Below are 20,729 nucleotides of genomic sequence, written 5' to 3'. Positions count from 1 at the left end.
AAAAAAAAAGGGAAAATCTCAAAATGTAATCCTTTTGTAAGCACTCGTTAGCATGGTGGGCAATAAGACCCATTTCCCATGCATGTAGTGCATTTTCCTGCAATTTATCAAACAGCATTGGCGTTCTGAACAAACTACTGTAAAAGGAGGTTCTTTAGGGTCATTGTGGACTCATTCTGGGGAAACATGGTACCCAAACTCCTGAACATTAAATGAGAACCTTTACCTAATGGAATCTAATAAGTCCTGATGTTGGCTTTTAACGTGAGCCAGGAAAGCCTTCTCGAATGCTGTGATCTTGCTTGGATCCATCTTGTCCAGATGACCCCTTACACCAGCATAGATAACTGCTACCTGTTCTTCAATGGCCATGGGAACTGCAAAAAGAGCAGAGATTAGAAACCACACAACTATTGTAGATCCCGAAGTGCATTTCTTCAGATAGCGAGGCCAAGTTCTTCCTACAGCAGCTTACCGTACTGTCCTTGCTTCAGGAGCTCAGTCAGACGCACACCACGGTTCAACAGCTGCTGGGTAGTAGCATCCAAATCAGAGCCGAACTGGGCGAAAGCTGCGACCTCACGGTACTGAGCCAGCTCCAACTTCATGGTACCGGCCACCTATAGATGAAAACTGGAATCAGTCTAACAGTTCAATCCATATCACGAGTCCAAACTGCTACTACAGAGAAAAGTCAACACAAAAAGCAATGATTTGCTAGTCTAAGAGCTGCAATGCACAAACTTAGACACGGCACATCAAAGTCTTCAGATTTCATTTTCAAAGTTAGATGACCAGACACATATAGCCCAAGGGCCAATTCACAGCACAAAGGCTGCGTTCTAGAGCGTTTGGCCTCTGGAATGCACTGGAACGCAAGCCAGCACCCAGCGTCTAGGGGCGCTGTAGTGCATTGAAGTCAATGGCACGGCTGCCATGCTCCCCGCTGTGCAATCGCCTGCACACGGAAGAGGCATATCATTGCCTGCGTTCCTGTCCAGTGCGATCTTGCAGCATTTTTGAAGATCGCACTGGAGTGGAACGCAGGCACTAACGTGCCCGAGTTCTGGGTGATCGCACTGCAAGCAGGGTGCTGCTGCTGCAGTGCCATTGACTTCAATGCACCGCCACACCCCCCTCCCACCCCTGAACGCAGGGAGCTGGCTGGTGTTCCAGAGGCCGAATGCTCTGGAACGCAGCCTTTGTGGTGTGAATCAGCCCTAACTGCAGACAGTTTGCTCTTAGGACTTCATGTCAAACAGGCGACACCCACCTGTTGACCCTACCCTTCACTTACACCATTACAAGTCTGATTTCAACTTTCAGGCATCAAACAAGGCTCCAGGTAAACATGTGAAAGGAGGGAACTTAGAAATCATGTACAAGAGGCTCCTTAAGCCACCAGTTGGTGAAAACTAGACAGATGTTCACTTCTACTTGCCTGTTTCATGGCTCTGGTCTGGGCAGCAGAACCTACACGGGACACGGACAGACCGACGTTGATGGCAGGTCTGATACCTTTGTAGAACAGTTCAGTCTCCAAGAAGATCTAAAAAGAGGAGAATGTTGGAAATGTAAGAAATGTTAGCAATACACTAACAAGTTCCCTTAAATGAAAGTCAGCAGCCACTTGCCTGTCCATCAGTGATGGAGATGACATTTGTTGGGATGTAAGCAGACACGTCACCGGCCTGGGTCTCAATGACGGGGAGAGCAGTCAAAGAGCCTCCTCCAAAATGGTCGTTCATCTTGGCAGCTCTCTCCAGCAGACGGGAATGGAGGTAGAACACATCACCGGGGTAAGCCTCACGGCCAGGAGGACGACGCAGCAGCAGAGACATTTGACGGTAGGCCACAGCCTGCAGAAACAGACAACCAATTCCAAATGTATAACATTTACAGAGATGCACTAAAATGACATTTTTACACCGAAAATTAAAAATTTCAGGGTGCAACTGAAAAGGACTTTCCCCAAACTCTAATTTTTTTCACTTTACAGTTAGGGGCTTTGGGGAAATATCTGGAATCTATACAGACCCCTGATATTTCCCTTTTAAAATAGAAGATTGACAGAGTCCTCAATCTTTTTCTGCAGCCGCAGCACTTAATGAAAAGGAAGCTCTCAGTGAGCAGATAGTACCATGTCCACAATGAATGAACAGGACGTGATATAGCACTTCCCGTTCATTCACAACTGGGGACATAGTAAGTTCATCATGTCCTCAGTTATATACATTCAGCAATTACCGGTAGTACTAATCACCAAGTGCCTATGCTCTACTCTCCGTCCTGACTGCCCGACTCCGGAGCTGACTCTTTCCCCCTGCATCGCCCTGCCGCCTGACAACCTACTCTTCCCCACACGGCTCTGCTTGGCCTCCCGCCTCCCCACTGGGTGCCAGCAGCTGATCAGCCATGTGTTCTCTGATCCCCGCTGCCTCTGCAGACACAGGCAGGGATCGGAGGAAACAGACTGAAACTTGCAGCAGGCGCTCAATGCGGAGGCAGTTTTACCATTTCCGGCCCGGAATGTTTGGCGGCATCGCTAATTTATAGGTACAGATCCTCTTAGTGCTCAACAAGCCACTTTAGCTCTATATAGAAAGACTGGCACATTCCAAGACATTTTTCCATTCTATTAGAATCTTTGAGGCACCCACCACACTGGCTTCCCTTTAAATTGAAGGGAATGCCACTGTAGCAACCAAGTCAATTTCTGCACCCATAAGAACTCTTGGTGAACTGATCCTTTACCAAACATCACGTTGCATCAATCAAGATCAAAAAGGGGACAAATTAGAGGAAACCAGTGACAAATATGGGAGCCCGTGTTGCCATTTGTAAGGTGCAGGCGGAGGAAAAAAATATTAAAATATTGTCTTTAAAAACTCTACAACTTAAAAAAGGGGCAGAGCATATTCCCCCGGTTCATACATATCTTCCAAAGAACATTTACACAATTGCTGCCCAAGTAAATGGCTCCCGGGGCAAGATTTGCTATTAGGCAACCTTCATACCTGTTTGGATAAATCGTCATAGATGATCAGAGCGTGTTTCCCGTTGTCCCTGAAGAACTCTCCCATAGAGCAGCCAGAGTATGGAGCCAGGTACTGCAGGGGAGCAGCGTCAGAGGCGGTGGCAGACACCACAATTGTGTATTTCATGGCATCTACAGGCAAAAAAACAAACTGTTAATGCAAAGCAAATTTTGTTTTGCCTTCATCCATTTGATGGTGACCGCCCCGCCTCCCCCCCCCCCCCCCGCCTCATGCAACAGCCATCACTTGGCATGACAGTTTACTGAAAATTATGGAGTGGTGTGGATGTCCATCAGGTCTATACATTACTGTTAACGTCATTAGATGACTTCCGCTACGGCATTCTGGCTCATACAGATAAAGTACATCTAAGGCAGATTCACAATGGGTAATCTGGGATTCCTGTGGCAAGACCCAATGGATTCTTGTTGCAGGAATTAAGGTGCCACATTCAGATGTGGCTGCTGTACCTATTCAAAATGACAGGATTGAAAAATAACATCCCACTTTACCTTCCCTGACTGAGCCAAATCCTTCATAAGTCTCACGCTATTTCCCCACTCCCCAGCACTGCAGGTTACAGGGGGAGAATTTCTGCAGCAGAGAATGTCATCAAACCAAAAAGCAGTGGGTAGGACCAAGTGTGGCCAGGTGCTGATTGGAGAGACTGCTCTGAATTCAGTAATAGTGTAGCAGCACGGTCACCCTATCACAGGAAGCTGTATTAGGTGGACTTGAGATGCAAATCTTACTAGCCAGAGCAGGGGTAGCCAAACTCTGGCCCTCCAGCTGTGGTGAAACTACAAATCCCAAGATACATCACTCCAGGACTCGTGGCTGTGAGAATCTCATGGGATTTGTAGTTCCTCCACAGCTGGGGAACCAGAGTTTGGCTACCCCTGCACCAGAGGCTGTAGTTCTACTATGAATTTCATCTTTAGTCCCAAATGCAGGCCCGCTGCCCCGGTGAACAATATAGCACAAAAACTCTTTAGCTATAGCAAGCTTATGCCATGTTATACCTGAATTAGTCAGCCTCTTGACCAGCTGAGCCACGGTGGATCTCTTCTGACCGATAGCCACATAGATACAGTACAGTTTCTTCTTCTCATCAGTGGCATCATTAAACCTCTTCTGGTTGATGATGGTATCAATAGCAATGGCAGTTTTGCTGTGAACCAATTGGCACAAAGGAAAGTCAAATCAACAAACTGAAAAATGATTTACCTGTATAGATTACTGGGCATTGAAAACCCCAAAATATTTAAAGTAGAGCTCCAGTTTTGCGATCTGTATTATCTTATGCTTACCCAGTCTGTCTGTCACCGATAATCAGCTCACGCTGGCCACGGCCAATGGGCACCAGACTGTCCACAGCCTTGATACCAGTCTGCATGGGCTCCCTCACAGAAATACGAGGGATAATGCCAGGGGCCTTCAGACCCACTCTTCTGCGGAGTTTTGACTGGATTGGACCCTTTAGGAAAAATGTAAATGTAATGACTCTTTTCACACACACTATATGGACAGTATGGCTAAAGACTCTGCAAACCCACCCTCCCAAAAAAAAACTGCTACTAGCATCAGAGCAGGCATCTCTAGGATCTGGCACTTCAGCTTAGTTGCCCGATGAGCACTCTGTACCCCAAGAACCTGAGTTGCTTGTTATGAAAAGCCACTAGCTTCCATTTTTTGCATAACAAAAAATCCCTGCCCTTTGGTGATGGGCCATGACAACAGGAGGACAGGGTTACCCTTAGAAAACTACCAATTTTCATCAGCCATTGAAAGAGAAAGAATCAAGGAGCATGATATGGGTTTGAGCCAGCCTTATGAAATGTCATATCAAAGCTCATTCAGCCAAATTGTTTGGATAAAGATTGCCCCAGATGCATAACTAAGCCAAGCTTTAGAGAATTTATGACAAGCGCACAGGGAGGACTCCATATGTAATTTTGCCAAAAGAAACCTATTCTGAAGGCAGTGAGAAAAAACTGCTTTTTATGCGGAACACCCAATTGCTGTAATAAAGCAAAAGCCATTGTGGGCATATCAATGGCAGATTACTGGGAAACAAACATGAATCTGAGACAATGAGACTGAAAATTGGGTTACCTTGCCATCAATAGCGTTACCGAGGGCATCTACAACACGTCCAAGCAGTTCCTCGCCAACAGGTACATCCACAATGGCACCAGTTCTCTTCACAATGTCTCCCTCCTTGATGAGCTTGTCATTACCGAACACCACAACACCAACATTGTCTGGCTCCAAGTTCAAGGACATACCCTGGCAAAGAAAAATAAGTTAGCAGGTAGCGTCAGGATCTAGCCCACATAACCTGGCTTTTTGGGCCAAAAGGAAACCACAGCCAACAAGGACATTCAATATCTAGTTGAAGAATTCCATGGTGAACCATGAAGGCAACATTGCTACAAGTAACTCCAAATTTAGCAAATATGTTAGGGTTTACATAGCTTTTATCTGTTAACCCTTTCGCTGCCAGAGATGCAAGGCTTACTTCCGTGGCAGCGTGCCCGTTAAAAAAAGGCTCCCAACCGAGTGTAAAGCTTTACAATGTAAGTGATTCTGGCGGCTCAGCTGCCACCTGATCACTTCCACGGGCTTGTAAAGTGTCTGCTCCCCCACGTTTCCCAGGCTCTGCTGCCTCTCCTGTGGGCTGGGCACCGGCATGTCAGGCGCTGGAGGGAAGCTGTGGGAGGATCGGAAACGACCAGCATTGCATCACTTGTGGTCCCTGAGCAGTCATCGCTTGGACCCTGAAGATGAGCAATAAGCTATTGCAGTGTGATCTGCACTTCAATAATAGAGTGGACCCCTAGTGTCACATTGGGTAAGAGGTGCTTGTAAACCCCACTATCTGATAGCATTTAACTCACTTGATCCTCAGAGTCAGCTTGCCCTTAAGGTGCCCATACACCTTACGATTATCGTACGATAATCGTATGCGATCGACTTTTCGTACGACAATCGTAACGTGTGAATGTAGTGCCCGACCGATAGTACTGTACAATCGTACGACTTTTGACGGTCAAGCATGTTTGAAAACTTTGGTCGATCGTACGATGCTCGCATGGTTGGTGGCGTTTCCGTCCGTCAAAAGTCGTACGATTAACACTGCGCGTGCGCAAACGAAAATTGCGGTCAATGACCGCAAGTCGTCCAGGTGGTTTTTTCTAACTACCGCTGATTGAACCTTGCGATAATCGGGGCAGGATGGGGCCGTCGTACGAAAATCGCACGACGGTTCGATCATCGGACGAAAAGTTTAGTCCGATAATCGTAAGGTGTATGGGCACCTTTAGACTGGTCCCTGAAGCCTCCACCCACTCTGCTGCAGTGGTCTATGGTGCCCAAATCATCACTTTCTATACAGTGTACAGGAGGAAAGCATGTTGAGGGACATACCCTTCGCTGCAGCGGAGGCGGCACGGTCACCTCAGAGGTTAAGGTGAGTACATTTGTGTTGGGTTTGTTACTGAGGTGTAATGGACATGACCTGTGTGCTGGAGGGTCAATCTCACCAGCCATGCATGCTCGTCACAGATACATTCCCCACTGGTGGCAAAATTACCACTGCCCCAAACAAGAAACTGCACATGCGTCCGCAAAGAAAAGCTGGCTCATGTCAGTCAATCTTGTCCCACTATATTACAACTTATGCATTGGTCAGTCCTAATGCTGTAAATGTGTATGACATCATTTCATGACATCAATGAGGGTTGTTTTAACCTGCTAAAAAACACAAACACTTGAGTTCTATTCATAAGAAAGACCCCAAACTACAGATTATGTACCTTCAATCCTGAGGAGAATTCCACCATCTCTTCAGCCTGGACATTCCTAAGACCATAGACACGGGCAATACCATCACCAATGGAAAGCACTCGGCCAGTCTCCTCTAGTTCAGTGGTGGTGTCTGCACCAAGGATGCGTTCCTCAAGGATGGAGGACACCTCAGCAGTACCTGCAAAATATAATAGGCTTTCAGTAAAGCAAAAGAGAAGGCCAACACTTCTAGAAGTCCCAGCTAAACGAAGCCATGATCCGAACTTTGCTGATTCAGGAACCATCTACCAGGCCATTTTTGAAGAACTAAACCTGCAGCTACAAGTAACAATACTGAAGCCTCACACTCCAGTACCCTGTTTCCCCGAAAATAAGACCTACCCTGAAATTAAGACCTAGTACTATTTTTGGGAATTGCTAAAATATAAGACCTACCCTCAAAATAAGACCTAGTTGTGACCCATTTCCAGGGCCGGTGGTGGCATAAGGGGGAACTTGAAGAGCTGCGGGAGAGAATCAGCGGGGCCAACGAAGCCAGCCCTAGAGGAAGCGAGGCGGCAGCGAAAGGAGCAGAGCCGCATAAGCCGATGTTTCCTCTATAGCACCGACTCCTGTCACAGGCGGAGTGATACCAAATGCACCCCGCCTGTGAGGAATCTATAGTCAAAGTGCGCTCCGCTCATTCTGGTTATCAAATTGCTCTTGGAAAGCTATGGCACCCCTGATTGCCCTGATCACACTATTCTTAACTTTGCCATTTTGGATGATTTAATTTGGATTTGCAATAACTTTGGATTGTTACACATTAAAAAAAAATAAGACCTACCCCGAAAATAAGACCTAGAGTGTTTTTTTGAGTCAAAAAATATAAGACAGTGTCTTATTTTCGGGGGAAAACACGGTAGAGCGGTCAATCGACTACTTTGGAATAGAATGGCCATGGACATTTCAGATTAGCAGGCTTAGAGATTTCTATGTGATGCCACCCTATCCTGCCATCCTATTCTTAGTCTCAGATTGTATACTATAAAATATTTAAATATGTAAATCTAGATATAGACCTAAATATGTGAAACTGACAGTAACCAAATGTAAAACCAAAATGTTTGATTGGTCATCAAATAGGGTCCAACATATGACTTAAAGATGGGGTGCAACAGGGGAACTGACACTACCCTGTGCTTCCAAGTGATGGCACTCGCTTCAGACAAGCTCATGGAGACAAATACATGTATTGTCATTCCTCTCCTTGCCAGCTGCATGGTCAAACACTGGTGATGGTGGGGGGCAGGACCGACAACCACACAAGCTCAGCCTAGAGTGCTCATAGAAATAGAAAGACAGGCCAAAGTGCTACATGACCTTAATCTCCTGGGGGACAGGGACGACCAAAATAAAAGTTATTGAAATTTCTTTAATCCACAAACCAATTCAGAAAAAATACCTAAAGACCTCAAATCAGAAAAGGAGGACATTAGGTAAGATTACCGTTTACTGCACACCAATATAAGGCTGCATGTTATTTCAGGAATATTTAGAAAAGTTAAGCATGCCTATACACGTAGAAAACTCCATAGAAAGCTTTACGCTCAGATGTTTATCAACTCGTTTTATAGCCTGCTACTGAAACCCATTCTGAACCCGTCTGTTATTTGTTGGCCATATGAGATTGTCTGACCTCCACAGGCAGTCAGGGGCCCAGACCATAATAACTGTAGCAGAGTGTGTAAAAGTGAACACTGAAAGTCACTAGAAGGTGACTCTACATTGACAACCGACTCCACACACACCCAGCAAAGCTCATCTTATGCACACAAACTGAGACATCTGAATGAAGAAGCACTTACCAGCCTTCTGCAGCCATGATCCAGATGCATGGATATTCCTAGTTGCAACGAAAGCTGCGCCAAGGGCTTTTTGGGAGACCTATAGGACATAAAGAGGTTTTATTGTATTTATCTTCATATATAAAAAGCATGAGACATATTGATGCCCTTTAGGCAGAAAAGGAGTCCAGTTACAAGGACAGACTCATCAAGTCACATTGTGAACTTTGCCCTTGAACAAGACACGAGCAGACAACCTACGACAAGATCTTTGACTTTCAGCTACAACCCCAGCCCAATACACAGCATAAGACAACGCACAGTCTTCCGCACACAAGGCATTGTACAATCATGCCAAGTAATCATTATTATACATTATCAATGCAACATGAAGCAATGGCCCACTTCAGCACTAAGGCCTCATTCACACACAATGCAAGAGCAAAATTGTATATTGCGTATATACACGTCTATAAGAGCGTCTATGCGCGTATGTGCGTGCACTATTTGCATTTCCAGAATGCATCATTTCTAATGGAAATTGGAATGAACTGTACACATACGCCCGAATACACATGCAAACATGCGTATGCACGTAAAATATGCAAAAATACGCAGAAATACGCTGTCCGGGCGAATCTCGGTTTCATTCTGTTTTTGCACATTTTTATGCTACGCAAATATACGGCTCCATACGCGGCTCTGAGTATGGAGCCATTTATTTGCATATGGTACAATATGTGCAGTAGTGTGAATGAGGCCTAAGAACCCCTGGAAGCCACTGACGGGACAGAGGGAACGAAGGTTCCTCAGCAGTGGGCCCGACACATTTACAACACCCAATCAAATTCCACCTTCCTGTCAAGATTCCAAAAAAAGGGAGGCACAAGAAAACTGCAGCACAAACTTGTCAAGAAATAAAAAAGACAAGACTTCATTTTATAGTGGATGTACAGTGAGTACAGCACATTTCATGTGCTATCAAGAGTTCGATCATCGACATGCTATGTACTATTCAGCACAACATACAGCCAAAACAATTGGGTTTTATATGGATAAGGGAAGGGTTACAACCCCTGCCAGTTAACTCTGTGTCCCCCCATAGGGGAGATCACCTTTACTTCCCATCCAATAGCTGCAACAAGAAGTGAGAGGACATATCCACAAAATGGAGGGGGGGTGTGGTCCTTTCAGACAGCCGACCCTCCTGGTAGACATGCCCCATTAGAGGATATCCCCTCACCTCTTAGAAAGTGAAAATGTTAGATTTCCTGTCACCATCTTACCAACAGTCGCTGCGCGGAATTCATTAAAAAACATAAATGCCTAGACATGGTTACACGGTTAGTCAGGTTGAACAAAAAGACAAGTCCATCCAGTTCAACTTATAGACATAACCTGGAGCATTTGCCCACAGTAGTAACCAATCAGCTTCCACCTTTCATTTTCCAAGTGCGGCTGAGCAAACGGAATATTAGCTGCTGATTGGTTGCCATGGGCAACTGCTCCAGGTTCTGTCTGTTCCAGTTTTGATTAATGCCCTCCAAATGTCATTTGTTCAGAAACTGAAATAAAAACCTGACAAAAGGTCCAACTTTTACCCGATGTGCAAAACTGAATGGAAAAGGTGTCACCTAGTGATACACCGAGTACATTTATATCACAAGCAGTCCCGGAGAACTCCCTGTGTAATATTACTGTCAGAGAACAGTTACAATGTTAGTGAAGACATCTATATGTATCTCAGCAGGACATCTGCAGAGCACAGGGGGCAAATGGCCGATTACACCGAGGATGAGGCCCAGTCACACCCGAGTATTGGCAAAAATGCACTGTAGCACATTTAAAACGCACCAAACGCAAAAAATGCTTCCTGCGCCACCAGCTAACTGCATCCCAAATCGTGGTCGGTAAATTGTGCACTTTCTCCCCCCAATAAAACAAAGCATATCGCAAATTTTGCTACATGCACTACTTTTACACATTTGTTGTGCGTACAGGAATCCACTGAAATCCGTGGCCCTCAAATGTGCACAAATGCCCTGCACTTTCCTAAAACACGACTTCTAGATGCATAGAAGACTGAATTGCCTGGAATCACCCCAAGTTAAATCAGATGAGCAACAAACAGCAAAACACCAGCTGTGGTGACACTACCAACCCCTTTACCTCTGGGAGTTATACCTGTGGTTGTCAGTCTGGAACTACAAGTCCCATGAAGCATTGCAATACTGACAGCCACAGACATGACCCCCAGAAGCAGAGGGATGTTGTAGTTGCAGCAAAACTGCAAACCACCCCCTCTGACTCCTATGGCTGTCACTCTTGCAATACCTCATGGGACTTGTAGTTCCAGCTGTGGGGACACTACAAATCTCCCAAATCCCATGAGGCATTGCAGGACTGACAGCCACAGACATGACCTCCAAAAAGGCAGAAGGGGCGATTGAGATTTGTAGTGTCACCACAGCTGAAACAGAAATTCCCATGAGGCTTTGGAAGACTGACAGCCATAGGCATGACCCCCAAAGGTAGAGGGTTAAGTAGTTACAGCTGTGCTTCTGGGGGGGGGGTCATACCTGTGGCTGTCAGCGTTGCAATGACTCATGGGACTTGTAGTTCCATCTGTGGTAACACTACAAATCTTCAAATCCCACGATGCATTGCAAGACTAACAGCCACAGGCATGACCCCAAGAGGCAGAGGGGGTAGAGATTTGTAGTGTCACCACAGATGGAACTACAAGTCCCATGAGGGATTGCAGTACTAACAGCCAAAGGCATGACCCCCAAGGCAGAGGGGTAATGGGATTCACAGTTTCACCACAGCCCTAGGTTCTGCAGTCATTGCTCAGCTGATTCACTCCGGGTAAGTCTTACATTAATGTACTAAAAGTCCTTCAGCGACCAGGAAAAAAAAAAAAGGCTTTATATACACGCACACCATGCTGGGAAGTACAGCAAGCAATCCAGAAGTAGTAGAATGTCTTGCAAGAAAAAGAAAAAGAATCAAAGTCTATGCAATTTAAAAAGATAAATTGAGATTTTTTTTTTTGCATAATACATTGCACTGGTGATCAGACCCATTAGTACCGGAATCTGAATCTGTATCATTAGGCAGGGACTAATACCCTTGGCTGCTGGCCTTGCTGTGGAGCTGCATGCAGGGAAGGGCAGGCAAGGAAGGACAGGGAGTCCTGAAGGGTGACAGGCCACCTCATCACCCCTTCCTCTATAGACTTCTATTCAGAAGAAGGTGACCGGTCCCGGCTGTCCCTCAGGTCACCTTACACGTGTAGAGGAGGAAGCGGCTCCTCTCTGGCGGTGACAGTGACATCGAGCCGCCATTGACCTTCACAGGACACGACGGGCCTGCACCATCACCTCAGGCAGCGGCCTCGCCAGCACGGCCTGAGGGCTCTCCTCACACGGTCTGTGGATGCAGATAGGCCCCAGGGGTGAGGAGCAGGCCTCGGTGTGGGGCAGGCGGCCCAGTGGAAGTGCAGGGGGGACGAGGAAGCTGCAGGCCGCCGCAGGCTGGAAAAGACAAAAAGAGAAAGAAAAGCGGAGGAATGCACCCCGCGGACGTACCAGACCGGCCTGCCGGGGCAGGGAGCGGGCGAGGGTGGCGGCTACGCGGACTGACAGCATGTTTCCCGGTGGAGGCGGCGAGGTGTGAGCTGAGCAGTCTTTTTCCTGTGTCCGCCTGTCCGCGCAGACTGAGAAGATGGCGGCCCGGCGACGCGCTTGTGAAGGGAAGGTCACTCCCGCCCACCGAGAGGCACCGCCCACCGCCGTATTTTTTTTTCTTTTTTACTCGTAACTTTATTGAACCGTGGACAAGGACGTAGAGGAGAATGACAAGAGCGCATCGACGAGGCTGACAGGAAAAGGGGGCGATGTCATGACGTCACGGAATAGCATGCCAACCAAAGTAAAGTTGTTCTAGTGCAACTTTGGTGGAACTACAAGTCACATGAGGCATTGCAAGGCTCTTGACAGCCACACCCATGACTTCCAAAATTGGAGCCATGGTGGGATTTGTAGTTTTGCCACAGTTGAAGGCCCAAAGTTTGGCTACCCCTGCTCTAGGTGTTGTTGAAATGGGCAGAAAGTTTCCTCCCACCAGGCGCACAGAGACACAGCAGTCAGAGCCAGGCGGTCATGTCACCACTTGAAAACAGATGCATTGAGCTGTCTTACAAATCGTAAACAACAAAGGTTAAAGGCAGCAGCTGCAGCATGGAATCTCTTGCTCCCTGTTTGGAAGCAGTGGTCTCTCTGCAGAGGTCTGATATGCCCCCTGCTGAGTCAGACCTATAGCAAACCTTATTCTCCCTGCTGATTGGAGAGCTCTGGCTGAGTAGTCAGAAAGAGGTGTGTCAGGCTTCTGCGGAGAGGCCACTGCTTCTACAAGGGGGACAAGGGTCCTTCTCTATAGCAGGCAGGGGACAAGGGTTTTTCTACTTTTTAAAGAAATCAAAGAGAAGAATCTTACAATGCCTCATGAGATTTGTAGTTCCACAACAGCTGGAGGGTTGGAGTTTGCCCACCCCTGGTCTAGCATGAGGGCAAGGCCAGCTTTCCTGTGTGGCTGGCACACACATTACCATCTGTGTGGCCTTTATGGTCTAGCTCAGGGGTGGGCAAACTCCGGCCCTCCAGCTGTGGTGAACCCAGTGGTTCGGTCTAGAGACCGGGTGACACCCGACCTCAGGACGCCCCTGGGTGAACCCACAAATTTCCATCATGCATCTGTCTCTGGAGGTAATTTCTGTGGCTGTGAGAATCTTGCAATGCCTCATGGGACTTGTAGTTCCACAACAGCTGGGAGGGACAGAGTTTGCCCACCCCTGGTCTAGCTGGTTACAGGTGGCCCGAGGCCCAGTACCACAACCACATTCTCTCACTACATACATGTATGATGCACCTACACCCAGGTAGCGGTTCCCTGAGGGGTAGCACCACGTTACCACGGGAGCCTCAGCTTTAGTAATATCTGTATATGGCTCCCAGACCCGAATGGCATTCGGGAGCTCTCGAATACAATTCAGAAATTCGGATCCCGAATGCCATCCACGTTCTGGGATATTCAGCTTTAGTATTGATATCTGTATATGGTTTTCTGTGGTATTTACAACTAATAGTTATAAACTCATCCGAAACTAAGGAAAATTCGGATTTCCTCCGAATCCAAAACCCGAACAGAATTGAATTTTGGATCCGAATCCTGAAATAACAAAATATCCGAAACAAACCGAATTTTTCCGCAGATTAGATGTCTACAGAGGACAAATCATTCTTCCGCTTGGCTCCCGAGTGCCCAGAGCACAGCAGCAGTCATGTGACCACCTAGTACTCTGTGCAGCGAGTGAATGCCGGGACACTGTGCCCCCCACAGCATCACCCTGCCGTGCACGCCAGGGGGAAGGAGGCGTAACCAAGTGCCAGGACCCGACCTCTTGTAAATAACACCCCATTACAAGAGTGCCTAGGCGTTTCAGCCTCATAGATGTCTACCTGCACTGTGAATATAAAGTAGATGTGCTGGCAGTTACACTCCTAGTAACTTCAGGGCTCTTCTCAGTTACAAGTGGTCAGGATGACCATGTGAGCTGTTGTATGGAACTTCAATAATCGTTGGAAGTTGAAGCTGTGTGCCAGATAAGAGTTATTTTTTTAAGTGGTCAGGGACCTAAACATGGGGCTCACAAAATACTCTCTTACCACAGGGACAGACATTGGAGGCAGTGGCATCACAAGGGGGGTGCGGCCCGCACCCGGGTGACACCATTGCAGGGGTGACACCTAAATGACTGACAGTCATTTTAGTGTCACCCCCTCTAAAAGGTCAGGCACTTGGTCATGGACTGAGAGCCCGACAGTGTCAGGAGAGAGGAGGGGACCCGGCAGCATCCCTCATCCCGCCGGGTGAACATCCCCTCCTCTCTCTGCCGGCGTCCATCACCAACATGGCAGCCGGGTAGGCATCAACTAGTGGCTGCACATGCGTGATGACTGTTCTAGAGACCGGGTGACACCCGGCCTTGGGACATCCGGTTGGAGGGGAGCTCCTTCACCAAGGACAAATCCAGATGCTGGGTACTGGCTCCCCAAAAAGGACACAACTCTGGGCTCGGTGTCATCCAGGCAGAGCCCATGAGTGCCCTTTTACCTTTTCCTAGGACACATAGTGGACATCGGGCACACCACTCCTCTCCTCATCAACAGAGCCCACTTTGGTGTGGAGCATCTTTCTATTTCCATTGCCTCAGCCCATATCAGAGAAATGTCCAGCCTGGTTTGGTTAAAAGTGTAAAAGATCGCTAGGTACCCCCTGAAGGGTTCGCTTCATAAATTGGGCTCTCCTAGCCTGTCTAGGGTACGAGGTTTCATAGATGCCCCAAAGTACTCACCAACCCGCCAGTGGTGACTGATTAACTGACTTCCTCGCTGTTAATGTTTTACTTGCACGCAATTTATTTAAGAGCTTTGGGAGGGTGGGCTAGGACACAGGACACTCATGGACTTGCAGACTACAGAAAGAGGTCAAACAGTCTTCAGTGATAGAGAACCTTTAACCTGAACCGGCAGTCTGTGAATTCAGCTCCTGACTGTAAGGTACTGGATGTTGGAGCTACCATATCAATGGGGAGAAATGACCATACTTCAGGCCAGGACCCAATGTCTTCCCAGCTCCTCAGGCTCCATATTCAGGCTGAAGTTACTCCATGATATCCCTAGATCAGCCACGCCCACTAGCGCGCCGCGCGCAAGCGGGAAATACAGCCAATTTAAAAACAGGCGGAGATGCCTGTTAACATACAAGGGTATCGCTTGTAAGGGCGGTCGGCCCGTGTCCCCCCCTCCCTCCGCGGCCCCCCCTCTCGTTGTCACGCTGATCAACCAGCACAGTGCCACTCTGACAGGGGATCAGAGGGAGGTCGGTACACGATCTCCCTCCGGTCCCCTCTCCAGTGTTGCGGAAGTGATGTATATTACATCACTTCCGCATTCTTGTGTCGCTCTCAAGCTTTAGACGCTGGAGAGAAGCTGATGAAGCAGACCTCCGCTTCATCAGCTTCTTCGGGGGTCCTAGGTGACATTAGGGGTCTTGGAGACCCCTGATGTCTCAATAAAGAGGACCTGTCACATATTTTGCTATCACATAGGAGGGGTTTCTTAGCCCCCTATGTGATAGCAATAAAGTTAGGTGAAAAAAAATATTAAAGTTTCCCAAAAAATGTTTTAAAGTTACACATAAAAAAGAATTACAAAAACAATTTTTTTTTTTTTAAAGTCCCCACCCATACATACACGCATGCAAACATGCGTCAAGTGCTCATACCTGCGAAAACGACAATTGCGCTCATTACGCCGCACATGTTACATATCACCGCGAACGTCGCAGTGAGAGCAATAATTTTAGGGTCATCAATCACTGATAACACTAAACTGATGAGCGGTAAAAGCTTTTAAAGCGTCGCCTATGGTCAATTTTGGCTGTGGTGTTTTTTTGCGAGTGCGCGCAATTTGTATGCTTGACATGTTTGGTGTCTATTTACCGGACGTGACCCCTCTTTTATATTTTACCAAAAAATTGGGTGATAATAAATGTTTCCTAACATAATGTAAAAAAAAAACTTTTGTTCTGGTATGGGAGGGGGCGCGGTTTTTCAAACTATGAACCGGCCCCCAGCAATGTCTGAAGGACAGTGAACTGGCCCCATGTTTAAAAAGTTTGAGGACCCCTGTACTAGGGCAAGCTTCTGTCCCAGCACATGGTCACCTTCCTCAGCCAGCAGAAATCAAAAACTTTATTGCAGAAGGGAACAATTGCCAACAGTCATTTTGGAATCAACCAGAAACTTCTCCAACAAAGTGGCCCAACAAGGTTCCTCCAGTAAGGTGTACATTTTGGTAACTCTGGTGCTCAGTTAGCCTCTGTTGTAGAGGAAACTCCCAAATAACTCTTCCTCCCATATGGAGAACATCTTCTCCTGAAAGGGTACTCATAAAGGATTGCATAGGCCCTTTTTCTAGTGGAACTTCATCTTACCTAGTGAAAATGAAATTCCAAATCCCTAACACTTGTCCATGTCTGTATCCTGGCAACAAGGGACACTGGGTGGCATGGAGACATCTGTATCCTAGCAACAAAGGATGCTGCGTGGCAAGGAGATGTCTGCATCCTAGAAACAAAGGACGCTGGGCAGCATTGAGATGTCTGCATCCTAGAAACAAAAGATGCCGGCGTCAAATAGACGTCTGCATCCTAGCAACAAAGGACGGCAGCGGCAAGTAGACGTCTGCATCCTAACAACGAAGGACGCTCGGCGGCATGGAGATGTCTGCATCCTAGAAACAAAGGACGCTGGGTGGCAAGTAGACGTCTGCATCCTGGCAACAAGGGACACTGGGCGGCATGGAGATGTCTGCATCCTAGCAACATAGGACACTGGGCGGCATGGAGATGTCTGCATCCTAGAAACAAAGGACGCTGGGTGGCAAGTAGACGTCTGCATCCTGGCAACAAGGGACAATGGGCGGCATGGAGATGTCTGCATCCTAGCAACAAAGGATGCTTGGTGGCAAGGAGATGTCTGCATCCTAGCAACAAAGGACGCTGAGCGTCATGGAGATGTCTGCATCCTAGAAAAAAAAGGCGACGGCAGCAAGTAGACGTCTGCATCCTAACAACGAAGGACGCTGCGCTGCATGGAGACGTCTGCATCCTAGAAACAAAAGATGCTGGTGGCATTGAGACGTCTGCATCCTGGCAACAATGGACACTGGGTGGCATTGAGACGTCTGCATCCTGGCAACAATGGACACTGGATGGCATTGAGATGACTGCATTCTAGCAACAATGGACACTGGATGGCGAGGAGATGTCTGCACACCAGTAACGAAGGACACCAAGCAGCATAAAGCCCCCTGCATCCTAGCAATGAATGAGGCTAGACGCCTCCTGTTGCTCGTCATTGTTTTTTCCATTGCAAAAAAAAAAAAGTTATCAATGGTGTCAACGTGCTTGTGCTCCATTTAGATCTATGAGTCCCTCTCCCGTGGTGGCACATGGGACTTGTAGTCTTTCATTCACGGAACCTTTCCATGTTTCACCCTAAACTATAAGTATGACATGAAATATGGTCTGAAAAGTGGACTGTGCCTTTAATTTTTGCAACTTGAGTTTACAGACACTTTACGTTTGCATATTTTTGGGGGGGTCTCTGTCTGACCTCTAAAGGAGCTGATTTTGAAAGCTCCCCCCTTATTTCTCCTCCCCATGTCTGTGGAGCGGAAAAAGTTCACTTGTCAGGAACTGAACCCGCACAAGGGCAGCGCTGGCCGGTGAATCACATCACGATCCCGCCCCTCTCCCGGAAGCCGCCTGGCAGCTGCCCTTCTCCCGCTCTTGTGTTTGCTTGTCAATAAAGCTGAGTGTAAAGAAGCGCGCAGTGGGCGGAGTCTGTTGCTGAGCGGGAGTGACGAGTTGTTCGCAGGCTCCGCTCAGCCACCGGGAATGATGCAGTCAGTCCGGGCGGACACCGCGCTGCCTCAGCAGGCCGGCCTGGTACGTCAAGGAGGGTTATTCCTCCATTACGTCCCTCACCACTTCCAAACTGCACAGAACACCACATAGAGTTCTTCCTGTAATATAAAAAGTTATGCCCATAGTTCTGTTATATGTTTATTGGGGACTATATTACCTTGTAAAAGTAGTAGTGACGTCATCAAATGTGGGAGGGGCTCAGGAGGCCCCACCTACTGCAGGCTGCCAGAAAACTACAAAGGGGGTGGGGACAAGACCAGTCACCCTGCACAAGGAGAAAGAGCAACAGTAAGCAGTCTTTATTACATGAGGGGGTGGAGACAAGACCATTCACCCTGCACAAGGAGAGAGAGCAGCAGTGAGTGGCCTTTACTACAGGAAGTGAAGGGAAATCTCCCTGGTGGGACACAGATGGCAAAAAAGGGTGACAGGGCTTATACCCCTCCCTTACTTTATCCAGAACTACAAAAAATAAGTTTGGCCTCCGTTCTACGTTAAGACAATGAGCTGAAGATCAGTTTCCTTTTATCAAAAATGGTTTAGATGCCGGTAATCCGGGTCTTTCTTATTACCCCATGTGATGTGTTGTGTGATCAGAACCTTGATATGTATCTTTCTCACCATTGTTACATTGTTGCTCACGTTCAAATTCCAGAGTGTTGGGTGGTAACGGGTCACATGACACACTTCATATTTCCCTTACATTCGAAACATTGTATCACTTTTGAAATTGAAAGAGGTGTGGCCTCCTGAGACCACTCCTCATGAGGAGGAGCTTCTGTGTGGCTTTGCTGTGTTATAATGAAACGTTCAATCTTTTCCCCCCGGCGCAATCCAACAACCTGTGTTGTGAACTGGCACCCCGGAAGACTTAGGGCAGAGGGTGGGCAAACCAGTGGCCGTCCAGCTGTTGTGGAACTACAAATCTGATGGGGCATTGCAAGATTCTCACAGCCATGACTCCCAGAAACAGATGCATCATGGGATTTGTAGTTTCAACCCAGCTGGAGGGCCGGAGGGTCCCCTGACTTAGAGGAACCTTGTTAAGTTCATGTCTGTGTTTTTCTTTTTTTTCCCCTCTGCAGATTATCACATGGCTGAAGAAGATGTTCGGTGACAAAGCTCCGCCTCCCTACGAGGTGAACACGCGGACCGTGGAGCTCTTGTGTCAGTTAGCGGAGTGGAACGAGACGCGGGATAAGGATCTGACTCTCGTCGTCGAGGATCAGAAGATGAAGACGGCCGAGATAAAAGCTGAAGGTGATTGGATGGTTTTTTTAGAGGTCACGCATATTATACAGTGAGCGGACGTAACATGTCTTAAAGGGACACTACACTCCGGAGTTCAATCTTATCAAATCCATTCACGTGTCTTAACTATGAACTGCAATGGGGGGAATTTATCAAAACTGGAGCAGCGGTGCATGGCAACCAATCGGCTTCTCTCTTTCATTTCAAACTCTTAACTGAACAAACTGAAGAGAGAAGCTGATTGGTTGCTGTGCACCTCTGCTCCAGTTTTGATAAATTCCCCCCACATGTATCTTATTTGAAAGAACTCAGCTATTGCTCGCTATATACTGAGACTGCTGCAGCCGGGACCTAATTCAGAGATGGTTGGAGGCTCTACAGCCGAGTGACACACAAATAAGATACATTGTTGTTACTAGTTAAGGGTCATGAATGCATTTTGGGGGTTTAGTGTCATTTGAAAAGGCTTACGTTACCTTTGTGGCCACGTCTCAACACACACGCACGCACACCATCATCCATTCACAGATCTTTTGATGGGATCTGTGATTGGAGAGACTGTAACTCCCATCATCCACCGCAGCAGAAGGACTTGTTAAGCTTTGAAAATGAAAGCTAGAAGCTGATTGGTTGCCATGCGCTCCGGATTCTCTCTGCTCCGGTATTAGTAGATTGCCCCCCTTGTTTTGTGTATGTCACAAATGTGATGATGTCTTTTTCTTGCAGCCGCTTACCTGCAGGAGCTGCTCTCGGACAGTCTGGGTCCATCCTACACCAACCTCTCTCGTATGGGGAATACATATTTAAACCAGCTTGTTGACAGTTGCCAGGCGCTGGAGATAAAGGACTCTTCACTTACCAGGTATGACCGGACCCCGTCTGGGTCTCCATCCAGCAAAGTACGGGGGCCTCCTAAATGCAGTGCAAGCTTTCTTATACCCAATCTAGAGCCCCTCTACCACAATACTGTATACAAGTGGCTTTAGGGGTAGAAGCCTGATGAGGAGTGAAGGATGAAATGTAACCGAGGTTTTCTGTGCACAGGTGATGGATGAAGAAGTGTGGTCTGTGTGGTCTGTGTGGTCTGTACGGAGGTAGCATGTGAAGTCTTTGGGAAGGTGAAGCCCAAATGTGACTTTCAGTATTTCGGTCAAAGCAGCGCATGGCAGCGCCTGACCAATGTGCAAGTGTGTGCAGAACAAAACGCACTTTAAAAGCTGCTCAGGAGCTGGATTTGGAAAGAAAAAAA

General features: G+C 47.4%; 2 protein-coding genes across 4 annotated transcripts in view; one reads left to right on the top strand and one right to left on the bottom strand.

Moving 5' to 3' along the window:
* ATP5A1 (ATP synthase, H+ transporting, mitochondrial F1 complex, alpha subunit 1, cardiac muscle) overlaps positions 1-12,444 on the bottom strand; it is a 14,485-nt gene extending 2,041 nt beyond the window's left edge. Inside the window, exons 1-11 of one of the 3 annotated variants that reach the window (XM_018568275.1) lie at positions 12,265-12,444; positions 8,696-8,774; positions 6,857-7,026; positions 5,154-5,327; positions 4,349-4,515; positions 4,061-4,209; positions 3,018-3,169; positions 1,635-1,859; positions 1,442-1,549; positions 476-620; positions 227-377 (exon numbers count right to left, since the gene is read on the bottom strand). In XM_018568275.1, the coding sequence (XP_018423777.1) occupies positions 227-377; positions 476-620; positions 1,442-1,549; positions 1,635-1,859; positions 3,018-3,169; positions 4,061-4,209; positions 4,349-4,515; positions 5,154-5,327; positions 6,857-7,026; positions 8,696-8,774; positions 12,265-12,324 (1,580 nt within the window). In that variant the 5' untranslated portion in view covers positions 12,325-12,444. Of the gene's footprint in view, positions 1-222; positions 378-475; positions 621-1,441; positions 1,550-1,634; positions 1,860-3,017; positions 3,170-4,060; positions 4,210-4,348; positions 4,516-5,138; positions 5,328-6,856; positions 7,027-8,695; positions 8,775-12,264 lie in introns of those variants that run through there. The other 2 variants (XM_018568277.1, XM_018568276.1) reach the window with 2 other exon arrangements.
* A 5,681-nt stretch (positions 12,445-18,125) lies between these two features.
* The window catches only part of HAUS1 (HAUS augmin like complex subunit 1), a 12,911-nt gene continuing 10,307 nt past the window's right edge, over positions 18,126-20,729 (top strand). Inside the window, exons 1-3 of the mRNA XM_018568280.1 lie at positions 18,126-18,250; positions 19,315-19,489; positions 20,207-20,342. Of these exons, the coding sequence (XP_018423782.1) occupies positions 18,200-18,250; positions 19,315-19,489; positions 20,207-20,342 (362 nt within the window). The 5' untranslated portion in view covers positions 18,126-18,199. The remainder of the gene's footprint in view (positions 18,251-19,314; positions 19,490-20,206; positions 20,343-20,729) is intronic.

This window comes from Nanorana parkeri, unplaced genomic scaffold (genome assembly GCF_000935625.1).
Source record: "Nanorana parkeri isolate BGI_ZX_2015 unplaced genomic scaffold, ASM93562v1 scaffold1166, whole genome shotgun sequence".
Lineage (NCBI taxonomy): Eukaryota > Metazoa > Chordata > Amphibia > Anura > Dicroglossidae > Nanorana > Nanorana parkeri.
Note: the sequence above shows the minus strand (reverse complement) of the source record. Positions and strands in the feature narration are given on the sequence as shown.